This window comes from Callionymus lyra, chromosome 13 (genome assembly GCF_982586985.1).
Source record: "Callionymus lyra chromosome 13, fCalLyr1.hap1.1, whole genome shotgun sequence".
Classification (NCBI taxonomy): Eukaryota; Metazoa; Chordata; class Actinopteri; order Syngnathiformes; family Callionymidae; genus Callionymus; species Callionymus lyra.
The window spans coordinates 16,168,693-16,188,733 of record NC_141830.1 but is presented as its reverse complement, the minus strand read 5'-3'; the positions used below and the strand labels follow the sequence as shown (position 1 = coordinate 16,188,733).

Sequence of the window (20,041 nt, the reverse complement as noted above, 5' to 3'; positions counted from 1 at the left end):
TTCTACTAACAGTGGACATTTAAGATCTTCACTTGCTAGAAAACATTATCTGGAACGACAGAGCTAGAAAAAAGTCCATCGCTGTGTATTACAATTTCAACAGACATCCGAGATGATAAATCTTTAGATTCTCTTTAAGCAATTTTTTATTTGACCTTTTTTTAAGCCAATTATAAGTATCTCTTGAAATGACTGCTTGAAGTGGAGTTGAGAGACATATTTGATGCTTGGGGCTTGAGTTCCAGGGACAGATGGACATAAAATGATGATTAAAATAAATGGACTGGTAATCAAGATTGCCTCTGCCCAGATCAAGACAGACAGAGGAATCTAAAGACCAAAGCACTACCAAGACCAAAGAGTGTCGGGACTGAGACCCTACCAAGACAGAAAAGTGTGAAGTCAAATACACTACCAAGACCCGAGAGTGTCTAGACCAAGACACTACCAAGATCCAAGAGTGGAGAGTTCAAGACCCTGAAAAAACTTAAGAGAGTGTTCAGACGTAGACAACAAGCAAAACTGAAAAGTTTGGAGTCCAAGACCTAAAAGTATCGAGATCAAGACACTACCAAGACTGAGAGTCAAGAGTCAAGTCCTAGACCAAATGATTTCAAGACACCCATGCACTTCATACTCTACCAAGACCAAAGAGTGTCGAGTCAAAGACCCTAGCAAGATCAAAGATTGGCAGGAGACACTACCAAGACCAGGTAGACTGTTGAGACAAAGACAAAAATGAGATCGGAGCGTGGAGAGTCCGAGATGCTAGCAGACTGGAGTGTTTTGAGACTTGGAGCAAGACCGGCCTAGTTAACTTTTAAAGGTCAGAAAAAAAGTACACACCTCATTTACACAATAACTAAGAAAAAAAGCATTCGGTCAATTAATCACTGTTGAGTGGAAAGTCAGAATGCGTATCTCTGAGAATGATCAAAAGGAGAAAAACAAATATTAAAAATGCTTTGCTATCACAGCCATGGACTGGAGGTTTGTGAGTCCAGGGGAAAGCAGAGGCGACACCAGCCGACAAAACCCCAGAAGTGTCCTTTCACTGGCAAGAGACTGGAAAACAGATAGCTGTTTCCCCTGAAATTATCACCATCACTTCAATCCGCCAGATATGGTGTTTTGGACTTGTGCTACCAAGTCTGCCTCATAGTACTACTGAATTGGCTGCTGAGTGGCTGAGTGCAGAGAGGCATGCTGATCCATCTACCATCTAACCCAGTGGTCCCAAACCTTTTCCAACTCAGGGCCCACTTTTAAGTCTCAAAAAACTCTGCGGCCCACCTCCAGCCCCATAAATACGAAGAAGTTATAATGTGTTCACATTTCCTTGTCACATGTATAAGACCTGAAGAAAAAATAATATAATGAAAATAATATTTAAAATAGGTTTGATATCCTTTTAAAGGTAACGACATTTAACATTTAAAACATTATGTGTATTTTAAAATAAATAATACCATTTTGGAAACCATTTTGCACCAGGAGGGCATGGCCCACAAGTTGGGAATCACTGATCTACCCTAAAGAAGTAGGCTGTCGGGGCCGCACCAGCACTTCAACAACAAGGCTGCTTCGAAACGTGGGAACAACTAGGGCTAAGCTCGGAAGGGAAAGAGGTGTTCCGAGGGTCAAAGAGGCAAGGCACTGTATGAGGAGTGTCAAGCATATTTGCAGAGCAGATAAGAACCCATGTCTGGACAATAAGAAAATCCCCATAAATGTCCACATGAACAAAAACAATTGATTGACGTAGTTCTTTGAACAAAAACAGTTTTTCATGACTTCAACTTTATAAATGAGATCCAGCCCAGTTATTGTTTGACCTCCCTCTCAGCAAGGCCGTTTACTGGAAGACAATAATTATTCAACGAGTCAATGTTGACTTTTTGCTGAGATTGTGTGGCAAGTAAGGAGGTTGATAGTATAAACAACAGACAAGCACGTGTGTCGCAATAAAATTTGCGTTGATTAAATGTTCTCTCTAACAACTTCCTGTATTGCAGGATGTGTACTTTTCCCTTCAAACAAAAAACACGAGACACAACAGTTTGCTAGTAAACGCATGGGCTGGACATGGAAGATTTACAGTAAAGTGAAGATTGAAGCTAACATTGACGAGACCGGACTTTATCGCATTTCCTGACAGAATTTATCGAGAAGGTTGAACCAGCTTCGGTCGATGGATATTTGCCGTCTCAATGGGAGGTGAAGGTGTTTAAACATTGATCGGAAAAATCATTAATTTGTTCAAGTATGCACTGTTCCGGCCAATCTGTTGCACGGAGAGATCAATGTTTAACCCACATTAGCAGTCAAGAGGTGTAAATCCCCAGACATTAACTGAGGTTAATTTTCGTCTGGATTGATGAAGCTTAAACATATTATTTATTTAGCTCTATATTGTTTTAAATCTTGTTTATTTAACATTAAAGATTATCATTAGGTTTGATTTATTTATATTTAGATTCATAACTGTTGTATTTTCTTGTCTTGACTCATTTTGGTAATTGAGATTTAGAGGCTAATTGATAAGATAATAGAATATAGAAAATAATAATATAAATAAAAAGACAAATATATTTAGAATGAATGCGTGGAAATTATTTTCTTTCTCTTCTTGATATCAATGCTATGGTGGCAGCTCAAATTGACAATAAAAAAACAAACAGAAAATGGGCAGAAAAAGGGTATATTGGAATCAATCAACTAATAAAAATTATTGAAAAATATATTAAAAAAAATTAAAATAAATAGTTTGTGCAAATAACTTAATACATTTTTCATTTGTAATTTAGTATTTATATCTGTGGGTTTCTACCTCAAAACAAAATAAGTTTCAGGACACTGTTTTTTTAATTAAATTAACATTTTATCCTGCCACTGTTTTAGCCCCATAACATTAATATTGCACATTAAATTGCCGGCATCACATAACAGGAATCCTGTGGCCCAGTATGAATAATGAAGTGAAAACCTGAATTAATGTATTTGTCCAAAACATATTTCAATATTTAGGCCCGAAGCCCAGTGGGATATTGTAGAATTAATAGTGTAGTGTCTTCTCCTGATAACTAATTAATCCCCACTTGAGTTCTAATGTTTTATTCTTACAATGCGTTCAGAATGGGACCTCTGAAAGTGACTCACCTCTGAGAGTCCAATTCATTGCAACTGCTGTATTATTCAAGGCCATCTGTCTCATCGACACAACACAGAACGGAACGAAAACAAACAAACACGGACCTATTTCTTCCATGAACATTATCTTTGGAATTTGACCTGAGAGGTAGTGTTGCACATTTGACAAAATTAAACTAAATAAGGTCGTTTTTCTAAGTTCCTTGCATCAAAATAACACTTTTCGAAATACAATACAATGTATTAGAGTTTCCACTTGGGTTTTCTGCCCATCTTGACCTAATCAAATTGCCCCTCCCCCCCAAAAAGAGACTAACCTGGATAAATAAAGGATAATAAAAATAATAAAAATGCAGCCATTGACAGTATTTATGTGGCCCTTATGGAGATCATGTAGAAAATAACAATATTATTTGTATGAGTCATTACTAGTCTCTTTTTGTGAGTATTTATTGTCCTTAAAGAATTAAAAAGCAAAAAAAAGCAATATAAAATGTAATTAAATAATAATTAAAGCATATTTATCTCGATTTCTTGATATTGTCCTTTAACTTCTTTATTGTGCTTAATGGCCCCTCACAATAGCCACTTTATACAACATGGCCCCGGAGTAAATGCATATTTTCTTACGTGAATTCACTTTTAAATAAATAGTATCAGTTGTTCTTTTGTATTGACATGGAAAAATGGTTTATAAATGTTATACTATATCAAATTCTTTCCTTTTTCTTGGACTCGCTGGCGTCCCCTGGCGGCCTCCACTGCTCTACATGACATTCTTTCAAAGGTATATCGAGCATCGACATTTCGAGCAAGACATAAGGATTCTACAATATCTTGAAACAAAACTAAAGAAAAATATATTTAATATTCAGCTATTTAAATTATATTAAAATGATAAAATGAATGTATACTATAAATTAAAATGATAAATATACACATTCGTAGTGGATATTCACCAGTGTATTTTCTGTCATATATGCCACTCATTAACTGATGAATTGAACATTAACTCTTCCGGAGGTCAAGTTTCTGCATATGTCCACGGACCTTTTTTTTCAGCCTGTCAAAAACACCCTGCAGAGGTGGCGTGTCGGCTGACAGCCTCCATCTTGTGCAAACACAGAGGGCTCTTCTTCTATGTTACACCCAACATGAGGTCAGCAGGAAGTCTTCGGCTGTGAGGTCTTTCAGCTCACGATCAATACATCCAGCTGTGGAGAGTCCACGGGAAACCTCTGGCGTGACAGAACTTGCGGTTCTGGGAAAGATAATAGACTTGTAATGTTGTCGTAGTGAATTTTTTTTCCTTCCCCTGATGCTAATGTGTTGGCGTGCACTATCATCACGTGACCAGCAGCAAGGACAGCACACAATCGTGAAGCAAAATATCTTTCGGGCCAGGCTTCACACCGAAGGTTCTCTCTCGAGAACAGGTTTCCTGCCTTGCTGTATTTTTTCTTTTCCCCCTTTTTGGTTTTTACAATAAACCTGTTTGTCTGAACACGCTTGGAGCCTCCAGCAGCTCCTGCTGTGTTCACCTTCACGCCGGACTCTCCGCTCTCCTGCTCACGCCAACCCTTCCTCCAGCTTTTCTTGAAATCATTTCAATTGAACATGTGGGAATTCAGGGGGATTTTATTGATTGTGACAAAATCAAGCAGAAAAACAAAAATGTTTTAGGTAAGAATAGATTTAAAGATTCATTATAAATGAGTAAGATTTAATTTTCTGAAATTTAGTTATTCCCTCTTTTCCTTTTATATAAAAAATAACCTGTAGATGTTCATTCTATTTATTGTACATATATACAGTATATACTGTACTATACTAAACTAGTTCACATTATACATATGTTTGTCATGTTAAAGGATATTGCTATGGGCTCTTTGTAATTAAAGAAAAAACAATGTTGCGTTAAAATAAAATATCAATTATTATTGTCTGTTATGCCATTAATACATGTGTATTATTATCACAAGCTCATATATAAAAATCTTTAAATTGTTGTACCGGACATAACATAATACATGGCAAAAAAGGGAAAGAAACAACAATCAGTTAATACAAATTGCCATTGTTGTTTTTCTGTGTTCATGTCTATTGTGTTACTTTGAAAAATAGTGTAATCAAAAAAATGTATATTAATGACTGCAATCTTGTACAATAAATATATAAATAAAGAAATTCAGTTTTTATTAAACCCAGTCATGGGCACAACCCACAGTATATTATAAATGCTGTCAGTTTTGAAATTCATCCATATCCTTATAGACTTGTGATGTGTTAATGAAGCTTCATGAAACTGTGTCATATTAGTATCAAATATTATAGCTCGGTAGTGGCGCTCTCAGTTTCAAAATAATGTGATGTTTCAATAGAATATTTGTTACAAACAAAACAGGATACAGGAGAGAGTGACATCTAGTGGACTCTGAAAATAATGAAACTGCCTAGGCAGTCAACTCCAGCAATAATGTCAGACAAAGTTTACTAAATCATCGATCATATTCATCAAACTTCCAACAATTATATCAAGTAGATGTTACACAATATGCTTGAAGTGTGACTTCAGGTACAGAACTTCTTTGGATGTGAATGTCAAAAAAACTAAATATACTTTTTTATAAAAGCAACATCAGGACAGAAATTATCTTCATCTTATCTTCTTAAAATCAATTTCTTCTGCACTAAGCTGGGCCCGATGTTCCACTTGATATTGACAACAATAAATTTCTCCGATGATGAACTACTTTCAAGCTGCGATACAGCTAAACAAACCAATTGAAAACATTTAAAGCTCCAAAATAACACTTGAAAGAAGTTTTCTCTCAGGAAATGTCTGAAGTTTTGGACGGATGGTATGATTCTATTATCAGAGTTATTCTTCTAGGATGATCAGCTCAGAAAGTGAAGTTTTTTTTGTACTTCAAGAAGAAAAATCCAATGATCGTTCATTCAAGCTTTATAAAACAGTCTTCCTACTTACAGTCCACTAGGTGTCACTCTTCCTGTTTAATCTATTGCTTTGAACAACTTTTCTATTGTAACCTCACATCATTCAAAAAAAACAATTCAATAAAGTTTTACCTTACCTTAATAAAGTTTTACCTTACCTTCTGAACTGAGGGCGCCACCTGCTGACTTTTAAAAAAAACACCCTGGAGTTCCTAAGACCTTTGCCTTTTGGCTCAGCTCTTCCTTTATCATGACGGATGTTTACACTGTAATAAGTCTTGGATATAAGCCATTCCAATTACTGCCAAAAGTATTTTTTATGTTTATTATTAATTGAATACTCAAATAATTGAAATATAATTATTAAATATACTCCTTTCATTGAGACTCTAATAATCTTGAAATTAGTTTTAACAACTGTTCTAATGCAATATCACATCATTTTTAAACTTATGGCGCCACCTACTGACCTCTAAACAACATGACACTGTTTCATGAAGCTTCATCAACACATCAGTAGTGTCTTCTTAGTAAAGGAGGTTTTATAGAGCAAGAAGATCAGCTTTAAGAGAAAACAAAGACACCTTATGTTGAATACAATTTTAGTAAATAAATGAACTAAGGAAAGTTTTCTAAGTAAATGTACAACTAATATAAGAAAGGATACAAAAGGTGGTTACATAACTTACTGTAGGTTAACCAACTGCATTAGGACTATGATACACTTAATGGCTAAATGTAGCTTCAAGAAAGGTTTCAACTATAGTGTCTCTATTACTTTAAAAATAAATAGTAAAGTATGTGTTATATTTCTTATTAATTAACATTTTATGCTCCCAAGAACAGCTTCTTTCCTGCAAGATGAGCAGGGAGTAGAAAAATGGTCTTATTTAAGATAAGTATTGGATCTGGTTAATAGTTATCCTTCTAGGGACTGTCGTTTTAAAATCCAAACAAAAAATAAATATAATTTAAACTGAAACTGTCTGTGTGTGTCTTTATACAGTGTGTGCATGAAGACACACACAGTACAAAGACTTGACTTAGAACAAAAAGTAGAAACTCAGCAGGAAGTGAGAAGCTGCTTCTGCTACCCGCCTTGACCTCCCCCTCGTGTGCAACAAACACACACCTACACACACACAGACGTGCACACACATTGATACATGTTGAATGTGACAGAAGCAAACTATAATAAGAAACAGCTATCATTAAAAAAAAAAGATCCCCTCACTTTCCAAATGAGACGTTTTCCATCACTCTGTCAGTTCACTTAATGAACACGTCACATGACCTGGCCCCATCACGCTGCTCTGTCTTCAACCTGAAGTTGCTGCGCAGCTCACTCCGAATCTATTAAGACTCACATTTGGCGCTCCACTGTGCTGCTTCCCCACCGAGTCGGAAGTGGATTGTAAATCAACACCAATGCGCCAGCTGTTGGTGTCACTTGGTGAGAATTCCTACATTTGCGATGTCAGATCTCGGCGCCGAAACTATCTATTATCCCTGCGTTGATTGACAGGGAAAATGCAAGACGTGGGCTGGTGACTCAGAGGGGATGCGCCGTGTGTTTGCGGCGGTGATTAGAAGTGGGCAACTTAATGACTAGTGGAGACATCACGGTCAAGATGCTGCCTTTTTTGTCGTCCTCGGTCACGAGAGTGTTGCTCTGTTTAATTACCCTCTTGTTGTGACTGACAGGAAGCCATCTGTGAAGAGGCCGACATCCTGGTCCGATGCCTGTCCATTACCTACCACCCTCTTATTCACACATCACAAATACACAGTTTATGTGGGAGCTAAGGTCTCAAACTGGCAAGTTCCAGTGAATTTAAAGTGCCACTAATGTGTTGATTTAAGTGTGTCTTAAACATATATTGGACCTCTATTGTAAGTAAGTAAGTAATTTATATTTGTAGAGTGCTTTTCCAGACCAGGGTCACAAAGCGCTTAAACAATCAAAACAATAACCAATAAAATATTTACTTTGAAGGTCGAGATAACACCGAGAACAACACAGGAGTCTCAGAAAATCAAGGAAAAGCCTGAACAAATAAAAATGTCTTGAGATGTTTCTTGAAGGAGTCAGTAGATCCATAAAACACAGAGAGCAATAAGTGAGTTTCAGTTTTGTGTAGAATGAAATATAGATGAAAAATTGTTTAGCATAACCCATTCTGCTGTGATTGGTCAAGCATCGAGGTTTGTCACAGCGCATCATCAACCTGGAAGTCTTCACCTCCAAACGACTCGTTGTATAAGTAAAGCTGGGTGTGATTACAGCTTGCTGGAGGAGTCAAAACCATTAGAATAGAATAGAATAGAAAGGCTTTATTCATCCCCAGAGGGGAAACACACTTTCACAACAGCGCAGTTGGAAGAAAATAAAGTGCAAGGAGAAAGATTATATTACGTCATAACGTGCTTCATACCCTCTTTCGCCGAGATTTCAGTCGGGGGATAACTTTATAAAGTAATAACTTCACAACATCATCATAATAAGGGACTTAGTGCATCTTAGAGAGGAAACCATTTTAAATATTTGAGTTAGTCAGGGAAGTTTGGCGTTTTACTTTAGTTAACCTTTAATTCATTTGCTTTTCTCTGTAGATTAAAAAGTCTTTTTGGGCTGAAATCAAATTTAAAGTGAAGAAAACGACTAAATTAACACTATCATATATCTGGAATGAATAGGATTATTGATAATATTTAGGAGGTTCATAATCTAACACTCCAAGATGGCATTATTATACTGACCCTTAGTTTTCAACTACTTATATTAAATTGACTTTAATCCGATAATACTGGCAACAAATTAAGAAATTGCATATATTTTGGGAATTATTTTACCAAAATAGCTCTCTATACTTGTAAATTACACCAATGGAAACATGTGTGCCTTTGCATTCTTAATTTATCGTAATTTATCGTAATTTATCGTAATTTATTGTTTAATTACGTGGACCAGCTTGTGTTTGAAAAAAAGGAAAAAAAAACACCTGTTTATGTCTTGCTTTCCAACTTCCAGGAACTACTGGTACTTTCAGAACTATTTAAAAAGCCCAGTAGTTTGCACTCTCAGTTAAAAAAATATTTGAGGTTTCAACAGAAAAGCTGTTCAAAGCAATATATTATACAGGAGAGAGTGACATCTAGTGATCTCTGAAAACAAAGACGATGCTTCATGAAGCTTCATCAACATAAAGTATTGTCCAATATTCATTAACAGGCTTTTTCTTAGTTTAATTACTCGAAATAATGTCCATTATCTCCCGCCACAATAACTGCTGTTCCCTACAACACAACTGTAACATCATCCAGTCTTGCGGAGCGACACGCTTCCCCTGCACCGTCACCAACCAGTGCAGCACGCTGTATTGTAATGTTCTCATTAGAGTTTGAAACGGAGAATTGCTGAGCCTTAATAGACTTGCAACACTGACTTTGCCCACGAGAGCCAGTAGATATTTGGTAAACAATAGATAATCAGGATAATGTATGGGAATTAGGCACGCTTTGGTGTAAAAGACTTGAGCAAGGGATTTGCAAGGATGTTGATCATTAATAAATAATCGTCAGGCTCTCAGCTGAAGCTATAAATCCAATGGATTTTTGCATCGTTTGAGCTGAGTTTTCTCAAGTAATTTATATTTGTTTATTTTCCAGACCAGGGTCACAAAGCGCTTAAACAAACAAAGCAATACCCAATATAATAAACATTTAAAAGATCAAGATAACACGTAGAACAACACAAGAGTCTCCGGAAATCAGGGAAAAGCCTGCACGAATAAAAATGTCTTGAGGTGTTTCTTGAAGGAGTCAGGAGACTAGATCGTTCCCAAACTTAGGAGCAACAGCCTGTGATGTGATGAAGTTTTAGACATATGACGAGCCCCTTTGACTAAAAACCAAGGTTAAGGGTCTTAATTTATTTCCATGGGCTCCTGAAAATATGCCAACATGCAATTCAAAGGATCAAAATGGTTGAATAAAGTGTTTCACTCTTGACAGAGACTGTAAGTGACCAGGAATCAACATTAGCTTCCTGGTTCCAGTCCGTGGTGTCAGATCGCCCACTCTGCTATCCTACAATATATTTTGTTGTGTGTTTTAAAATGACAACCAGTTTTGTTCTATTCACTTTATTCATACACTTTACACCATCTTGACAGCTGTATCATTTTTAGTTAAAAGTGATATTTTCGATCTACATTTTTATTTTGTCTGTTTTAGATTTTCTTGCTCTTCCAAAGTCGAGGCTAAAATCAAAAGTGGACGGAGCATTTTCCATCAGGGCACCTCGACTTTTGAATGGCCTGCCTGAGGATATAAGACTAGCCGTGTCTGTGCTTTCTTTTAAATCTCTTTTAAAAACACACTTTTACAGACTGTTTTTTTATGTGATGTCGCCTTTTCACACATAACTGGATTCATTAATGGGCTTTTACTCTCCTTTATTTGCAGTGTTTTATCATTTTATTTAATACTATTTTCCTTGAATAGAGACGTGTGTTGTTTCATCTTGTTTTACTACCGTGCTGTTTTAATGTCTTGTGCCAATTTTTAACTGGTCATTCCCTTTTATGTAAAGCACACAAAAAGTGTTATATAAATAAAATGATTATTATTGCTGTTTAATTTCATTTCCAGTGAAAGCTTTAGTTCATCCTTCTGCCCATTGTCCTGTTGTGTTTGTGCATCAATGCATCTCTTTGAGTGGACACTCTCCCTCTTCTATAGTCACTACATGCTCTAGTTAGTTCACAACAAATACATAATCTCCTCAGTTTTACAAAGAGAATGGACAATTTGCATGTCCTCCGAAACTCCCAGATTAGCATCAAATACAGTTTTCTTTTCAACCCTCCAACCCTTGATAATATACATGTTTTCTTTTGATGCAAAGGTTTTCCAGATCGGTCCTGCTAAAACCCTTACAGGAGCTGCTAGAAACCGCTCCCATCTAAAGACATTCAGTCCAACGTATCGATTGGCTGCTTAGTGAAAGTGTTTCTGGGAACTTGCGAAGGTGTGAATTGGAAAGAACTATTGAGTTTTCCGTATCCAGACAAGATATATAAATTACATTTCACTGATTCACTGAAGTGTCGTCTGTAATGTCCACATTTCCTCCCAACTCTGGTTCAAACAACATCTCAGTAATTCTCAAAAGTATTTCTAACCACAAACATCCTGCCACACGTCACGCTAAACACTAGTGGTGAAACAACATCGATGTGTTAGAAACCTAATTAGAGGTGCCGCCTCACAAGCCAAATGGTGTCACAAACTGACGTGTTGATGAAGTTACATGACTCACGGAGGATTTCATGACAATCGACATTTGAAGCAGATGTAATTAAGGGCAGGATTCTTGTTTACCTTCCCCGCAAACTCTTTATGCAGTTGAAGTAGGCCAGGCTGTTCTCATGATCAAGGCTATGTTAATGCTGTTCATGTTACATGGCGACACCATAAATAGAGTGTGGAGCAACCATCCCTGGGGTGAGACCACTGAGCTCAGGGTTGGAAATGCAATATAACCAACTTCAACTACTGAGATTATTCGGAGTTTTGGTGCGTGTTATCGCAGGGAACTTCCGCTGTTATATTTTGGTTTCAGCTTCGTTATGGAATCCTCCCACAGACTCCTAACACGTTGTTTTCCCTGGAATTATGCGTCCTGTCTGCCCACCTTCCCTCCAGTCCATCATCTACATACATCATGACCCATAAAAATATGATGTTTTGTAACATATTTATGCGAGGAAACCTTCATTATGCTCTCCCTGCACCATGATTCACATCTTCTCTGACGCGGACCAGATCTAATAGGCTTGCACTGATCCAGTAAAGTTAGCTTTTATGTATCACTCATTTGTGATATGATTCATTCTCATGTAAAGCAATGTATTATCAAAACAAGACAAGGTTAATTTAGTGTTCAATCGTCCATTATATGGGAAATTGATATTGTTCAATGTTAGATTTTCACAATAACAAGAAACTGTAACATTATGAAAGGAAATTATATCAGAACTGTCAACGTTTGTCCTTGTTAATTCTTTCCCCTTAATTGAAGTATATATAGATGCTGTTCTGAATCTTTTAATCCTTCCAGTAAAACATGGGTTTGAATGTGTCTGTTAGCAAGAAAAGCTCTGAAGCATTTTTCAGGAAATGTAAGGTACATATCATTAAATATTGGTCAGTAGATAGTTTGATCTTTTTCATTATTCAATGAAACCATAAACATTTTTTTTTTAACTGGAAGGATTTCAAAAAATACATGAAAAACATGACCTGATTGGCTAAAATGTGCAGTTTTTTTATTTGTCATTGAGAAAAATCTGAGTTTACTTCTTGTGGGCTGATGAAGCTTCGTGAAGCAGTGTCATATACTGTATATACAGTATATATATATATATACCTTGTATATATATATATATTTATATATATTTATATATATATATATTTATATATATTTATATATATATATACCTGTATATATATATAAGAGCAAAAAAAAAATCCCTAACGTAAGACAACAATGTGATGTTTCAATAGGATTGCTGCTCAAAGCTAAAAATTATGAAAAGTGCCATCTAGTGGTCTATGCAACTAATGCACTGATGCACTGCATCATGAAGCTTCATTGACCCATTACCACCTTCTTCTCCCCAACTTTTTTTTTTTTAATTCATGACAAATAAAGGAAAGACCTAAAAAGTGTTTTTAAGAGTACTGCATTCTTGACTGAACGAAAAGTTGCCCAAGGAAAAGGTCAAGATAAATAGTTTTTTTAGTATATATTTTTCTAATCACTTATATAATAGTAATAATATATATATAATCACTTCTGAGTTGCATAAACTGACTTTTAGAACCTCTTTTAACTGACAATTGACAAAACTATATAATCTCGAAAAACTCAACAATCCAAACAATAAATATCCGGTTGGCACATTTTGCAAACTCAACTGACTCTTTACTGGGATGTGGAGGCGGGTTCCAAATCCATTTATCCCTTCTCTTGTTAGAAACGATGGGCTGGAATCATCAGAGCGCTAAGACTAATGGACTCTTCTTAACTTGTTGTTCCCCGGCCTCAACCCTTGACAATATTAGCCTCGTCTTAATCCCCAAGATTATGGTGTTGACCGCAACACAAGTTTGAAGCTTTTAATTAACAGATTTACTTGAAAAAGGCTTTTTGGTTCGACTTAGTAAAATAAAAAATGGAAAACTGGTGCACAAAAGTCAATTAAATTTCCAAATCTTTTTATTCTATCGTGACTAATTCCACAGTAGACTTTCATGTTTGGTGGTATTTAGCCGCTTGTTTGTGCAACAATACCACTCAGCATCACTTCATGATTTGAGTGTGACTCCCCTCCATCTGGACTCCCCAAAAATTTGAACACGACTTTTCAATGTTGGCTTTTTTTTTCTTTTTCAAAAAATGTACCCATACACAAACATTGACGTGCTTTTCCCCTCCCCAAACAAACACAAATGCTTCTTTATTCCATCCATTTGTCATCTTTTCATTTGTTTTTATGTTCATTTTCTTCATCGAGGACAGATTATGTACATAGAAATGTCATAAGTGAGTGGCAGCAGGAAAGAGCATAACAGTATGTGGGACAAATAAGACACAGCATGAGTTGATGTGGCTGAGACAGAATTTAAGAAAACGCTCCGACCACACGATCTGCTTTTGTGCTTGAAACGGAATAGTTCTCGTAGCAACATGATGCATGCACAGACAGCGTGAGTTCTGCCACAAACAATACAAGTCATTTGAAAACTCACACAATCACTCCCAAGTACACAATAAAGGCTTCATGAACTGTGTTCCCGCTTCACTTCTTATTTTGAAATTGGAAAGGAAGAATCTTCACAATGAAGAACCCAAACCGAACTTTTAAAGGATATGATTTTTTCAGTTAAATATCTATTATTATTCCTCCGGTAGATGAACTAGATACTATGATGGTAAGAAAGATTATTCTATAAATCTTCAAGCACTTAATGTTCTGTTTTTCTGCAGAAATGAAGCAATACGAAAAAAAGGGATAACCAAAATTAGGTACATCAAATGTAATTGAGAAATGCAGAATTCCAATTTTGGGATTTAAACTTGCAAATTTGAATTTTAAATGGGAACAGTTATATCATAATCCATGTTTTTGGGTGTTAAAAGTTTTTCTTTTCCAATTTTAAAATAAAAAAAACATCCGAGATGCACACGTCACTCATTAAACAACAGCATACATATTTGATATAATGTGTAATTTATCAGATGCTGCACAACAGATGTCTGACACTTGAGTGTGAACAGTTAGTGGTTATTGCTGGTTTGAAACTAAATCAAACGCCAAAAAAACATTCATATCGAGAGAATATCTTGCAGGTGAGTTTCTCCGTGACGGCGCTCTTGAGTCGCAAACTTGCATCCAGTCCCTGCATGTGTGAGTCGAGTGCCAGGATATGGAAACACGGGGCTCACCTCCCACTGTTTGTGCTGTGAGGGGGGGAAAATGGCAGGGTAATTGTGCCATAGGGTTTTTTTTTCTGTACTGCTCATGTCTGGTGGAGAGGAGCAGCACACAGTGGCGAGGTTGTCCTTGAAGAGGATTCCTGTCAGAGGCAGGTTTGAGCTTGATTTATGGGGGCCGTCGCAGGCTGGCAGGAGGGACAGGCGGAGCTGGAGCTCCCTCACTTAGCACGCCACAGGTAACAGCTAATTAGATATTTATCTCCCTTTTGGCCAGAACTACCTCACGTCCAGACACGGAATCCGAAAAACATTATCTCTCCATCCAAAGAAAAGCAGGAACCAAACCATTTTTAGATGAAAACCAGTGTTCAGTCTTCCATACGTAATTCGGGTGGTGCTTAAGGACCGAATCTCATTTTTTGTTTTTTATGGACAGAACTTTACAAGGAGACCAATCAATTTAATACTCTTAAGCCCGATTCACACGGGATGAGAATTATCTGTGGACCAAAGGCGATTTGGAATAATTGTCAGAGATGTAATCCCTTGCGATGTCTGTCAGTTGTAATGTTATAATTCCACCGCACATTACTTACTGTATTGCCGAACACAGCTGCGAACCCCGGTGTTTATTGTTGTAATTTTCCATCTTGCAGAGAAAACATGACCGTTCAGTAATTGCACGTCTTTGTAGATCTGTATCTCTAGGCTATTGGTATAGAATAATGGCTGCGGTGGAAATTTTGAGTGGTCTTGACAGCTTTACAGGGGTAAAAACACCATATGGTTGTTTACTATAGATTCCAACATTGGTTGGTATCCGGCCTCGCCCCAAACAGATATTACATTTTGTGGTTACGTTTCGGAGCGGAAGGTAAAACGGGTGCGGCCACCTTATCATTGGCTGAAGTAGAAGCGGATTTGACGACATATCTGGCCGTAATGTCAGTAAAACAGACTATTTTACAGTCGCTTATCCCTGTGTGCATGTTTTTAAAATAAAACAGAGGTGAGGGGGTAATTTACAAATCACCGAAGGTCCACGGATAAAACTAATCCTGTGGGAATAAGGCTTTAGACAGTAGAAAATTCCAAAATCTTCTTTACCATCTCATCTAAATCAAATTAGGGAAGTTGTTTCAATGAAAATATAATGATTCTCAAAGACAAGCTCACTAATATACCATCTTCTGGATTACCATAGCCTTGTGGAAATTTCGAATAAAGCTTCAGCAACAATATCATTTGTCCAGTAAAACAGGAAATAGGAGTGGTCACGAGGCACAGCCCGAAACAGTTTTGTATGGACACACCTTACCATTACAACAAAATACCAAATAATAGCTAAAAAAAATGTTATTATAAACTGCTTGCTGGTTGGATGAAACAATCGCTCAGATTGTTTGAAAATGTTTTTAAAAAGCTCATCATGGCAAAATAGAGCACATTACTTCAAAAAACTTTACATCATTTTTCTGTTGTTTTTTTTTTCAAAGTCGTTGAGTTGGTTTGTGACCTCTCAGAGTAAAGTACAAAAGTGACGATTATTTTTTTTTTTAACCCACGAAACAGTTCAATATCATGATTTTTTTTTTTTCACACAAGGAATTACTATTCATAATTATTCAAAGACGTATTAACATCATCATCGTCGTCGTCGTCTTCATCGGTAGTATTATTAACACCAAGAAAGTAAAACCTTGCAGACACTGGGGAGTGGGAAAGTTAGGGTGGGGGGGGGGTTGTATGGACTCACGACAGGGACATCTCTAACCGTTACATGCTATCAACAAGCGACAAAGAGGGCGAAGGAGAAGGTGTGGTTGTCACCTGACAGTCTGTTTCTGCTTCAGAGGGTGTTTTTCAGCACCAGGGCGTGACCCTCGCGCTGTCTATATTTACACTGGGGAGTGGGGAACACAAAAGGAATCAGACTAGATCAATGCAAAAGTTGCCAGAGCACGGTGAACATAAAAAAAAAGATTGGGGGGCGGGGGGGCCCGTGTTGCTGAGATCCACCCCCACGACACAAGGGGGGTGAAGTCTGACTGATGACACAACCATTTTGACATCATTCATAGCAGATATCCTGCTTTAAAAGAACCAAAAAAAAAAAAAGGTGCGTTTGATTGATCGACATGTCCACCCGGATGGACAAAAAGGTCACATGATCACCGACATTACATCATAACTTCATACATATCCACCACAATAATGTGATTTCTTATGATTCGTATTCATAAGGCAAACGTTGTAGGTCAGTCCACGGAGCATATTATATGAACAAAAGTCCAGTTTGTAGCTATTTTCCCATCGATCACCGACACAATACTTACAGTACAGTTATATAGACATCTGTCCAGCGGTGGAGATAAAGAGAAGAAAACGTGAAAGAGAGAGAGAGAGAAGGAGGAAGGGGGGATGACCATGTGATGCCCTCAAAGTTGATGGGCGCTGGGGTGTGTGGCTTGTGTGTTTGATGCAATGAATCAATGGCTCCCAGATTAATGCATATTCTTTTTTGTTCACAGTGATGGGTTTGTAATTAAAGAATATCATTTCCTTCAGTACAGGGGCGAGGGGGGGGGAGAGAGGGAGAGAAAAAGGGGGGCGAGGGAGGGACTTGAAGGGACATTAGGAGACAATTCCAGTCGGTGCTTGATCTTTAAATCTGCTGCAGAAGTAGAGTAGAAAGGGAAATCCAGACAGCAATGCTCATTCCTGCACTCAAAGCGCTCCCTCGACCCTGAAGCGCGCCTGGTCCTGCATGAGGAGAAAGAAAAACATACCTTAAAATTCAAAGCACAAAAGAATGTTTTATTGAGCACCAATTGGAAACCTTAAAATTCGCCACATTTGTGAATCCCATGCCCAAGGGCCTACCGTGGCTCCCTATACATTTTATTGTGGCCTGAGGAGAAAAGTTTCTGTCCCAAAAGAAAAAGCATAAAATAGACATTCCGGAAAGAAGCGTTTAGCTTTTTTCCTCTCCCTTCAAACTGGTTGTAAATGTCAACAGTACATCTGAAATGTCACGACCGATATATTGAACGTTTTGTTTTGTTGCCGCATTTCCTCTTCCTTAGCTCGCTTCACTAATTAGACAGAAAAGAAAATCATGATCGTGGTGATGATTTGCAGGTCAAATGGAAGGTCGTTGAAGCGCCGCCTATTAGATAAGGATGGTTATTGTAATGCCAAACACATACTTTTGCAAAGGTGTTGGTCCCTATGAATACATTCCCGCTCAAGTTATGTTTATAAATTATTCTTTTAGGTCTAAATGTTGTTCATTTACAGACTCTGGGAACTGAGTTAGTTTCTGTCAGTACTATTTCATTGTTAGATTGTGTTTGTGGAACGAGGTGCATGAGGGAAAATGGCACAAACAAAACTGAAATAAGGCACTCACATTTTTCTTGTGTGGAAGTATGGGTACCTACTTTTAAGTAACCCTTGGACCTAGTTTCAAAGTTTGACCACATTTTTGTTTGGTAAGCTTGACAAAAACAGAACTAGTTAGTTCCACGATTAGTGTCTTGCGGTGTGTCCCAAATTGTGCACTTCTGCACTTACACTTAATATTTTGAGTACACAAGTGCGTCCACCTTGAGCAGTGAGCGAAAATGTAGTGCACAATGGGCACTAAATTGGTGCATTCAAACGGCCAGTAAATATCATTGTCATTGTCCTGTCCTGTCATTTATGTTCCCCTTCGTCTCATTTCCTGGTTTTATTGTGAAGTCCTCATCTCCGTTTGTTTCTTGTCAACTTCCTCTTGTGAGCTTGACCTGATTGCCCTGTTTTGTGTCACCTGTCACAACGTCTCACCTGATCCCTGTTCCCCTTGATTGCTGTGTGTTTAAAAAAACCCTTTGTCTGTCAATCTCTGTTGTGACGTCAAACTTCAGTGGTATGTTTTGCATGATTATAGTCTCTATTCAGTTCACTTGGCCTATGTTTTTATGCTTTTGTAAAGTGGTTTGTAAAGTAGTTTATTCACCTTTCCTGCATCTGCTTCTGGGTTTCCTGCGCCGGGTCAAGGTACACTTTTCAGTTGATGTCAAATTAATCTTCCCTTTTAATAATTTCATTATTAAATGAAAATGGACAATGATTTGAGTAAAATGTACTGAATTGTTGCCTGAATAATGAATGAAAAAAAGCTTATTTCTTTTGGTCAAAAAAAGAAGGTGTGGGGCATTTCGTACTGGTTTTGTAAATCATTAATAGAACCGATGGTTTAAAAACTGAACCTACATTACAATATTAAACAGAAGGAGCCTTTTCAAAACACCTCCTGCCTCTTGTAATCCAGCAACAGACCCAGTATCAGTAAATCAGTTTATCTGCAGGCATTTTCATGGAGATGTGTCGGAGAGAGAAGCGGGTCTTATCAACGAATTTCACTTTTGATGCTTCAGATTGTAAAAAATTGCCTCTGCAAAGCAACACAAGGCGCAAAAGAAATGTATCATTCCTGTAAAGTGACTGCGTCTGAATCATCTTTTGAAATTCTGTTGGTTCAGGAATTGAAACATTGTTGAAGAAATTAATGTACTTGTCATGAATCTGCTTTGCAGACCTATAATCTCAACAGCGCTCATTCTAAATCCTTCAAAAAAGAACAAGATTACAATACAAACGTGGAATTATACTCTGCTATTTGCAACCCTTAAGTAAACTTGCTGAAAAACAACAGTCGATAACAACTGAGTGCATGATGCAAACCGAGCAGTAGCTTGCGTTGAGCTGCTCCGGCACAAACCAGAACAGACACAACAACATGAAATTGTAATCTGTGAGCATGAATGATGGTGAATTAAATCAAACATCAAATGACCTCACAATACACATTGAATCATGTAGAGAAATAACTGCGATAACTAAAAATGTATAAAATTATTAAATAAAGCGACAAAGGTGGCTTGATGAAAAAATAAATCACATCGTTGTACTTAAAATAAAGAAAATATTTCTATATTAATTTTCTATTTACTTAAAGATATACACATTTATATACTTGTATTTATACCCCACTTACATTAAGATTCACTTGCCTTGGTTTTTTGTCTGTTTTGTGGCTTTTAATCCAAATGTATTCATTAAAAATTAATATATTCCATCTTTTTTTTTTTTCCAACTGATTCATCCAAATAAACACTCAAGAGAGCCAAAAAAGTAAATACACATTTTTTAATGACATTTTCCTAATTGCTTTTGGTCATCTTTTGGCGATGGAATAACGTCTACCAATACGTTTTATTTATTTTTTGAACAATCTGTTACATCTTTTATTAATTTGTATGCTTTATTTCATCATTTAACATTTATCTTTAATGATTCTACGAGGACTGAAAACAAACACCCACCATTTTTTTCGTTTATGAAGAGCTGCAAAAAGACTAATTAACCTTCTCTCTGTTT

At 37.0% G+C, this 20,041-nt stretch overlaps 2 protein-coding genes across 2 annotated transcripts in view; one reads left to right on the top strand and one right to left on the bottom strand.

Moving 5' to 3' along the window:
- LOC148067540 (uncharacterized) overlaps positions 1 to 13,826 on the top strand; it is a 49,652-nt gene extending 35,826 nt beyond the window's left edge. Inside the window, exon 10 of the mRNA XM_087806315.1 lies at positions 13,692 to 13,826. The gene's annotated coding sequence lies outside the window, so the exon portion shown is untranslated. The remainder of the gene's footprint in view (positions 1 to 13,691) is intronic.
- iglon5 (IgLON family member 5) overlaps positions 13,678 to 20,041 on the bottom strand; it is a 133,353-nt gene continuing 126,989 nt past the window's right edge. Inside the window, exon 8 of the mRNA XM_087806324.1 lies at positions 13,678 to 17,377. Coding sequence (XP_087662450.1) covers positions 17,280 to 17,377 — 98 coding nt within the window. The 3' untranslated portion in view covers positions 13,678 to 17,279. The remainder of the gene's footprint in view (positions 17,378 to 20,041) is intronic.